A 10,403-nucleotide genomic window follows, 5' to 3' on the forward strand; every position below is an offset into this window, starting at 1 on the left:
CCCTAACATCTTCCTCTCCCTGCTCTGATCCCCTCCTTACTCCCAGTACTTATAGCCAATCTCTAATATTTATGGCCTCAAAGCTTGAGAAGTGGGTGGGGGCACAGGGGCTTTACCTCGCCTATGATTACTTGTGTGTGTTGTCAGGAACCAAACGAGGGTAGGGTGAGGGTTGCACGACAAGCTGAGGCTGTGTAGCTGCAGCCCTGCAGAGGCTACCCAATCTCGTCCAAGCCCCCATACTGAAATGATTAGGAGACAGGAAGCTGAACCTGACATTGCTGACACTAGGCCCCCCTACCACATCCTGCCTTAACATCCACCCACGCCACACGACACCACCTCTCTATGCTGACACCCGACTCACTGGCAACCGCAAGGCTGATTTACATATTCTGATATGCCGAGTGAGGATTGAAGAGCAGAGGATGTACCAGGATACTAGAGAGCGGACAAAAAGTCAAGAAGAAACCTGAGATCAGTGAAAAAGAAAGGAATAAAAATGCTTTTGGCGACTGCTTGTTATTTTTCGACCTTGTTTCATGTGGCGGTGTGAGATGTAAACAGGAACAAGCAATGCAGGCTGCCGATTTCAACCCTATTAAATATAAATGGGCTAACGACTGCAGGTGCTTTATTTTGGCTGCTGGGTTCTCATGGATCAAAAGGGATGTGGTACTTTTTTTGTTTATAATAAACATCTAATTTCAGGGGTTTTTTTGTATTTACACCCACATTTCAACATTTTGAAAATTAGTATTTCTACATTAGTTCAGTGTGCTGGGACTTGGGTTGGGAACAGGAGGGTTCAAGTCATGGTGCGGACCGACTTGAAATTGGTCTTGTAGCTGGAGAGGTGCCACTTCACTTCCTGAGCACTGCCATGGTGCCCTTTTGCAAGGCACCAAACTCCCTCCTCCAGTTCAAGAACGCTCGATGAGGGCTGCCCCCTCACTCTGACATCTCTCCATTAGTACATGATCCTGTTTGTGCATGTATGTGTATTTCAGCCTGTGTGTGAAGCATGTTCAACAACAATGTAAAATGTAAAGTCCCCTTCCAGGATTAATTTAGACAGTATATTTAGATTTAATACATAATTATGTTTTTTTTTTATGTCTTTTACTTTTACTTGCCTCCCGCCTCCCCAGACAGAAAGCAAAATTTCCTCTTGATGTCTTCCTTGCTGAACCAGCAAACAGGTTGCATTGACCTCAACTGAATGGCATTTCGACTAGACACTTGTGATTATGGAAACTTATTTGAAAGAGTACTTCTGCCCTCTTGTGTTTGGGGTGGCAAAGGGCAGAGTTGAGAACTAGGAACAAGCTTTACAAGTGGAATAAAGATAACATTCACCAACTAACAAAACACAAGATTGTTAGTTAAAATACCATGACCAATGTTTTCTTTTTTACAGCTTGCTTTATTAGTGCAGTAAGTCAACAGCAGGTGCCTAGAAAAGGTTTTCACATTACACTGGACTCTTCCATTTACAGATGAGAGTACAAAAATAAGTTGCATCTTGCATTACAAATTCATATCAGCTATTAGATAACAATGTCTTCTTTGTCTGCTGATCATTAAAATTAAATAATAAAGCTTTTTTATTGCTATACATTAAGGCAAAAAATGAGTTTTACGTGAGCACCCAACAATTCCAAACTAGTGTCGAACCAAAACCTCCAGATTTCTCTTTTTAGCAGTTATTTGTTCTTCCTCTCTGTCTCTCTCTTCAACCAATCAAAATGTGTCTTTTTTAAGGAGCGATTGCTCTCTGTTTGACTCCCATCTCTGGTGAAAGTGTTTCATTTCACTAATGCAGAAGTGAAACCAACTCCATTTAAAGAGGGAGTCTCACTGAATACTCTAGGGGCCGTGGGAATAATCAAAACACTGCAAGAGCCAGGGAGGAATACAAACTCCAGCTAAGAACAAAGGATATGGAAATCAATGGCAGGATATGCAGATTTTTTTGACAGCTCGACACGCAAATAATCTTTTGGGAGTTTGCCCTCTGCTGCCTTTGCCAGGTTAAAATAACAACTGAGCGGGGGAAGTTAAAATGCAGCATGTTGAAGAAAGGGCACAGCATTACACCTACTTAGTTTTGTGTGAAGGTGTTCCAAAACAATCAATAAAGAATGTGCTGCGTCGCAAGCGAGGCTGAATCACCTGAGGCATGGTCATATCTATAAGTGGATGGCTACCAACCTCAGGAATTAATTGAAGGCTAAACACTGTTTTATTTAAAGAATGCACTTTGTGTTCTATGCACAGTTGTATGTGTCGGTTTGTCGACACTTGAGAAGCTTGAGCAAAATTTCCATCTTATGTGCGTCTTTCTTGAAGCAACTGAGTAATGTGTAGTCTCTCATAATGGACTCCAGCATCTCGGGCTGCCCGTCATATTGGAGGAGGCCTTGTTCACTGTAGGCAGTGGTCGTCATTCCCTCATTTAACATCTGTACAGAAACATTTGGAAATATGACACGATCATTAAGCAAAGTTGTTGAACAGTAATAGAGAGATCTGATTTGACATACTGTACCTTCTTTATGAGGACCACCACCCCTTGCTCCAGACTGATCAGTTTCTCAGACACCCATTTGGTTTTGTTAAGCAGCATGTCGGGAGCACCGTCATAGCGATCCAGTGTGGCCTGGAGGTAGACCAAAGGCTCGATCCAGGACTGGACCAGCATCAGCACAGAGTGGAGCAACCACTTATCCTGCAGGGCAGACGTGCAATCAGATGATAAAGCAGAGTAATAAGTGAATTAAAGCAAATAAACTGCACATGCAGAATGACAAAGTTATCCTGTAAGACTATACAATTGAAAAATCGGACACTAACGCAACAAAACATGAGAAAAGAACATGACACAGATACAGAAGCTGTGACTTTACTCTGTGTCTTAATGGTAACATTCAGATCTGTTCTCAGTAGCAGCCATTTCCCAATAGAACTTCCGCAAGAAAGTACTGAACAGAAGCAATCAAAGAGTAGGACCGACTGAAGTTCAGGCTGAAAAGCGTAATAGCAGCATGGCTTTTGATCAAGGCGGCTCATCAGCTACAAAACATACAGCAACCAAAGTGGGATAAAATGTCTTGGGTGAGGCAGCTGAGCCTGCTTAAAATCCCCTAAGCGGAGAAACTTGCAAATGACCACCATACAAATGGCCATTAAACCGCAGAGCAGGCAACATTTCAGCAGAAAGGGCAGAGGATAAATTATGAAGGGAAAGAAGAGCCTTGCAGTATATGCATTTTCAAAGATCACATTAATATAATGAGACAACTTTCAACCAGCACTTTTAATATTAGATACAAAGTCCATACATTTTGCTTTGGCATTACACAGCCTGCATAAGTTATTATTACCTTTACAACTGAAACTGTGACTGAATTCATGGCATTTTGCAAACAAACCTGTCATGCAGCAGCTAACATGGGGCAATCACATTAAGGGTTGGGGTTGAGTTGGTGTAGTACTAACTTAGTCTTTGTCTTGAGACCACTTTCTCAGGTCTCAGTCTCATCTCTGAAGTAAAAGCATCAATACTCGATTTTGTTTCAGTTTCAGACTCCAGTCTTGATATATTAAAGACTTGTTAAGACTGATACTGATTGGCTGTTTTCAATCATGTCATTACTTGAATATAAAAAAAAAACACCCCTTTCTAAAACCCTACATTACTTAAATTTATTTTTAGTTTGATTTTTTCACCTTGGTTACAGATGAAACCTTCCCGTTTTCACGGCTAAATGAGGGACATGTCCCCTGCATACAAAATGATGATTTTTGCTTGATATGTATGATCTTGGTCTAGTCTCTGTCTCATCCTGCCTTTGTCTTGGTCACGGTACTACAACACTCTCTTGCAAGAGCCTTCAATGTATCTCATGTTATCCCTGCACAAATTCACATTCAAATGAACACGACCCAAAAAAACAACTCAACTTACTGTATTTGCAGATGACCAATCACACAAACATGAATCTGTGTACATTAATACCAACAACAGCTACACAGGGACAGATGCATTGTACACATTCCAACTCATTGTAAACCACCATGAAATCCCTGACAAAGTAAATAAAGAAAGTACTCACAGATATCTGTTGGATTTCACTTTTGGAGCTGGGGATGGGTAAAGTTTTAGTGATGCATGCATAGCCAGCTTGGTTCCTCTGGAGTTGCAGTGGGAATGGGACAAACATCTCCTCCTACAATCCATACAAACATGAGGGAGTGAAATAATACATGTGAACATACAGTACATACACACACCATCCAAGGAGTACTAGCATTTGCACAAATACTTCTCAGAGCATTACAGAATCTTAACTTGTGTTGGTTCATAAAATACAACTGATGGCTCAATTCTAACCCTTAGAAATAGCGTCTTGGAAAACATTAAGAAACATTTTTATGACTTTTTCCAACCTATTTGATAACTTTCAATATTCTTGGATACAGAATTAGAAGAGAACAATGACAATCACAGACACAAAACAAGAAAAATAGCAATCTAGGACATTGGAGACACGGCAGAAACACATTTTGTTCCCCAGCATGTTCTCATCTAGAGACCCCATGCAGCGTCTCCTCAGTAACAAGCCCTACATCAGCGCATTTCAAAGACCATTTTGGATCCAGAGCTCCAGACGGAAGGGGATTCAACAGGCTGCAAAACCTGTGCTATCGCTGCCGCAGAATATCATTATCACTTTCGTATTACTCCAGTGTAGGCCTGCCTTTTCAATAAAACATCTTTGCCTCGGAAGAAAGATGGAATATTACTTTGAAGCCTGGCAGTGAGGCGATGATCATGTTGGAATCAAAAGCAAATAACATGGAGTATCTAAGGGAAAGTGTCAGTGATTTCGGTGTTAGGAGAGAGCAACAAAAAAGTCATTTTTTGCCGTCATTGTAGAACTCATTCCAAGTGTTGATAGATAGCACACTGTATTTGTTCATGAAAAAAAATGACATAGCTTTAGAGATCTTTGGTCCTTAACCAAGACCTATGGTAAATTTTGCTTTTAGGGTTGTTGTCTTTAACCCTGAACAAAAAACAAAACAAAAAAATATATATATATAAAATGTAATATAATACAACTTCTTACAGCCAAACACTTTTCATCAGTGTCACTGCATCCTTTTGCAATTCATCAGATACAAATATTGCCCTTGTGGCTAATAGACTTTCCAGCCTTTCAGTTGAATACATACAGTATTTCGATTTGTCATGTGCCGCTCAATGTGAAAAGGGATTCTGTTTCTCCTCAGACGGTGTATGAGCATTGACACAACTAGATAGATAGATAGATAGATAGAACTAGGAAATCTTTGAGAGAGGACTTAGCATTTTTTTGTTCTTACACAGCACAAAAGTGCATATATACATTGCAGATGAAATGGTCACTCACAAACAAAGAGCATGACTCCTCTGAGACCCTGTAGATGAGCTCAGCGTGCTGGATGACCCGGTCCAGAAGTTTCTCTTGAGAGATGGAGGGGCAGCGGGAGAAGCTGCCTTGATCTTCCTTACAGTCTAGAGGGAGGCTGCAAGTCAGCAGATAGGGCCAGAGCAAAACAGCCCACATCCCCCGCTGCATGACTGAAAACAAATTGTAAGGAAACACATTCACACTAAGGTAACAAGTGTTTACAAGTACAACCAAAGTTTTTCTTTGCCTTGGCAGTGATATTTCACCTTTTCATGTTTATAAAAATCTGAATCAATGATCCACTAAATCGGAAATCAGATTTTGCAATTTTTACAAAAAAACCCCAAAACAAAACAAAAAAAACATTGTCTTTCTGTCTTGAACTGTAGTGCAGTACCTGTTGTCATAGTCATCCTGTCAGGTCCAGTCTTCAGGTCTCTTTAGTTCTTCTATCAGGCCCACTTCTCTTATAAAGCCTGACCAGGCCATGAATAAGAGCAAAAGGTCATTTTAGGTTTACGCAGGTTCTTCAGTTCATGTAGGTTCTTGTTATAGGACACCGTTTTTTTTTTCCCTTGAAGGTGGGAGTAATCTTTAACTTGTCACTTGTTGTAGTCTTGAGACAGATGGCTATTATCATTCAAATACCGACGACCTGTGTGTAAAGGAGGATCGCTTTAGAGGGGATTTCTTGAATTTTCATGTGACACCTCAGACAGATGGAGATAAAAAAAATTGTCACAGGACCAAGCCTTCCTATTGTTTAACAGACGTGGATCTGCTGTGTTTTATGTGTGCATTTCACTCTTTGTATCCGCAAATTGGTTTTCAGTGTGAATGAGCTCAGTCATATTTGTGTTTGTGTACTCAAAGGGCATCTCATCTTTTATTTTGCTTTTGCAGAGTAATTGGGGTCAAAAATAATACTTAGTAATTCTTATTTTTTTAAGTTGTATTTTTCATATTCGCCATTTTTTCTATAGAGTTATATTTCAAAAAATCCCTGTATCACTGTCGTTGTTTTTGATTTGTGTGTGTCATCCTACGCTACAGGAAGTATAAGAGACACACAATAAAAGTTGATTCTGTTCTTTTGCTTACCCACACCATAATGTACATTTAATAAAGTATATGTAGAGTATAGTTAGCAGCAAGACAAGAAAGGGTTGAACTTATATCAACTACACATCAAAAACGCCTTTACTTGCAAATGTTTACTGTTTGATGGACTTTAGCTTGAATAGTGCTTTCTAGTCTGATGGCAGAGGTTGGTAAGTTAAGTGAATATCAGAAGTGACCAATCCCATTCATACACATACACAGAAACAACTGACCTTACCAACTGAGCCACAGCAATTGGCTTCATTTTTCCTCTTTGGATGCTGCCACATGATTGAACCTTGTCTTATAACAAGACTTTATACTTGCTGTAACCTCTCTCTCTGTTATGTTGTGAAATGTCACCACTCATCAACAAACCTAAGCCTGTGTTCAGATTTTTTATTTCTATTTGAAAACTGAGTTTAAGACACCTTCAGCATGAATAAATTCACAACACACTAATGCGTACTACTGACATAGTGACTTATTTCAAGGCATAATTTTTCCTGTTTTTGAGTACCGAACAGAGGAGTGTTGTCAATTAGGAATATCAACTCTGTATCAGATGACTTCAGTTGAAAGATAAATTCAATTAAAGCATTTGGACATTTTTATTGCACTACAATAAAGAGTGAAGACTGAGACTTAGTAGATTTACCAAACAAAACCCCTAAAAGGAATGGGTTGAAAAATCCCTCCTTTCAGTTGAGGTAAGTAATGTAGATTTAAACAAGCATGACAGAGAGGGTTGAGGAAAAGACTGCGTGGAACTGTAATAGACACTAAAGACAACAAAAAAGAGGCTCAATGAATGGGAGTCAGAAATCACTGGTATCTTACAAAACCCCTAAGATCTTCTTTTTTTGTTTACTTTGACATTCATATTTCATTGGCTCCCAAAAGCATGGGTGTTTAAGTAGCTCTACGCAGAAGCTAGAGTCCTCCCATTGTAATGATTGTTTTGCTGTCATAGAGGAACGCACAAATTAAGTTGTAATCCACGCCTACTTCAAAGACAGACTTCACTTAATTCACTTGTTTGCTGCTCTGCTGTAAGTGTAAAACCTTTAAATCATTTCATTATAAATTTAATCAGGTACTTAGTCTATTCATTTTCTAATGCACATTTAAGGAACTCTCTGCTATTACAGAGCCTCAAACACATAACAAAGCACATTTGTTGCAATTGCACATGAAGAGTGTTTTAGGAGTGCAAAATGATTTTTTTTTTTGGGGGGATTTTTTTTAACCAGAACTAAAGCGTAGAAGAGTGTTAATATTCAAGAGGCTTGTTGAAATGTTTAAGGATAAGCTCAAGACAGAAGGGGATCAGCAGTGCCTGAGTGTCATGTTCCTGTTCCTACTCACCCATCCTCAAGACACCTCAAGCCGCCTGACTGTCAACCTGCTGCATATGAAGCAATGTTCTCTCCTTATAACCTTTCTTTTCCTATAACCTTTCCTTTGCCCGTCCACCTCATATCCTCAACAAGTTTTTGGTTTGGCATTGGATTTAAGTACATTTTCTTTAAAAATCCTTACAAATAATCTCACTAAATATGCAGGAAGGAGCCTACAAAATAAAATTAAAAAACAGTTTCTTGCTATTTTACTAAGGATTAAAATAAATTGCATTAGACTAAAGTCAATGAAGCAACTCCAGTCTAGAGGAGTTGAGATGAGAAACGTTTTGATTTTTTTTACCCTTAAGTACTTTGGATATCAGAGAAAAAGGTAATTACAGAGCGTTACGGAGCATCCCGTCTTCAGTGTTGGGGGGGGGGGGGGTGACGTGACATGTTCAGATGGTTGTGAGTTCAATCGGTCCGAGCGTGTGTAGTTCCTCCTGTACTGCAGAAGCAGCGCAGTGGGTGCAGGCAGGTAAATTGAACTCGAGCAGGAACGAGCCTACAATCTGAAAGTAGATAGTCCCTCCTATCCACCTGCTGTCATTAGCCCGTCACGTTATTTACACTCCAACTCAAATTTCATGTGCATGATGGCTCAGTAAATAATGCAAAACTTCACACTGCATGTAAACAATTACCCATAATTACCCATACCAGCCTCATTTGGAAGCGCGTGTGAAGTTACTTTTTAATACATTTAATTTGGCACAGTATTTAAATGCAACTCATTTCCTGAAAGGTTGCATCTAAACCATACTACAAACCATACCAGGAAGTGAGCATCCATACTGAAATGTTCAGTCTACAGAGATGGACCCAACACATACACCTTGAATGACCTCAAGAGCTCTGTCTACTGAAACACCCAACTGAAAAGTCCGAACTCAATACTAAACTGTGACTTTTTGGAAAGGGCCATTCACTCCAGGGGAAGCGAGATTAAATACACCTGGAGTTAACCTGGCACTGATTGACACTCCTCTCTGATTGGCCCAAGAGGACAGGTCACATGATATTGAATGTCTATGATAGCAGAGTGGTTGATGTGTCATTATGGGAAGTTTTTTTTCCTCGGGTTTTTGTTTGTACTCACACTTCCTGCATAAATATAACACAGAGTATTTGTAATACAACATTATATGGATGAACCCTCGTATGATAAGCAGGTATGTGTATCGCAATTTTAAATTGCAATGATAATTTCAGGCATGTATGATAGTGTGTGCTGATACCAAAACATTTATGATTACAATCAATATAAGGCTAAACACAAGTGATTCATCCTAAAACACAATGGCATATACATTGAGCTGTTGTGTTTAATGCAAAAGGCAAAAGCCTTCAGATTTGATTGATAACACAACTTTAATTTACTTATATCTCAAAAGAAATCCTTAAGGTTTGTGTCAACACTGCATGGCTGATCCTCTCCATTTAGTGTGAAGAATACTAGATCAGAATCTCCACATTCTGAAGACAGCATGACACCTAGCTTTCACTACAATGAGCAGTCAAAAGTGCAACTCATAAAGTGTTATTTAACAGATAAAGAAACAAACAAAAATTCCCAAGAGCGATGCTACTCGCCATGATGTCGGCAACACTTGGCTCTACTTTGTGAACAAAGTCTTTCTTGGATTTGATCAGCAACTTTGACTGCATTTGAGTTTGTAAGAGGTTAATTTCATCCTTAGTCATTTTTATTTTTTTTTTTACTTTGAGTTAACACTTAATCCGGTAGAGGCCTTTTTTTAAAGGTTTTCATCTTTTGAACTCTTCCTTTTAATTTTTATGAGCAGCGTATTTTCCCCCATCAACAGTGCATCACTATTCTCTTCCCATCATTGCTCTACTTGGTAACTTGACAAACTGTTATTGCTGTCCATTATATACAAAGCTATTTTTCATTTTGTAACAGAAGCATAACCAGATCAATTCTGTCCTATGTGTCTGTATTCTATTTCTCAAATGATGTGCAAATGCCACAATTATTTTCTAATTTTAATACACTGCTTTAGACTATTCCAGCGTGACTTTCATGGCTAGTAAAGTGCAAAGAGCTGCTTCTAATTATTTTTTTTTGACAACATTTCAATTATTCTGGGGGCCTTTTCGGGAACCCACTTGCAGGCACAATAGCTTTTTATAGTGGAGCCTCTGCCTCTGAGCTCTGTATTCCTGCACTGTTGCAGCAAAGCCAATCACATCAGTGACAACAGAAGCAGTGTAGGATTGTCTCCACGTTGCCCTTTGGGTGTTGTCAACTCAACCCCCTCCTTGTAGACAGTAGAGGGGCAGAACTCCCCGTACACATTTATGCACACACGTAAACCCATACACACACTTCCATCAACAACAAGTTGTTACAATTATAAAAGTGTATAATTATTATTTGTTTTATTGCTATAGTGTTGTAATGTCATGCTGCTCTGCT

The 10,403-nt window shown here is 39.3% G+C and overlaps 1 protein-coding gene across 1 annotated transcript; it reads right to left on the reverse strand.

The window, feature by feature from the left end:
• Positions 1-1,405: 1,405 nt before the first annotated feature.
• smtla (somatolactin alpha) lies at positions 1,406-5,953 on the reverse strand. The gene is made up of 5 exons (XM_079354027.1): positions 5,857-5,953; positions 5,439-5,629; positions 4,119-4,232; positions 2,552-2,731; positions 1,406-2,465 (listed from the first exon to the last, which is right to left on the reverse strand). The coding sequence occupies exons 1-5, from the start codon at positions 5,870-5,872 to the stop codon at positions 2,271-2,273; spliced, it is 696 nt and encodes a 231-aa protein (XP_079210153.1). The 5' UTR covers positions 5,873-5,953; the 3' UTR covers positions 1,406-2,270.
• Positions 5,954-10,403: the final 4,450 nt, after the last annotated feature.

The sequence above is a fragment of the Symphodus melops genome (genome assembly GCF_947650265.1).
Source record: "Symphodus melops genome assembly, chromosome: 10".
Lineage (NCBI taxonomy): Eukaryota > Metazoa > Chordata > Actinopteri > Labriformes > Labridae > Symphodus > Symphodus melops.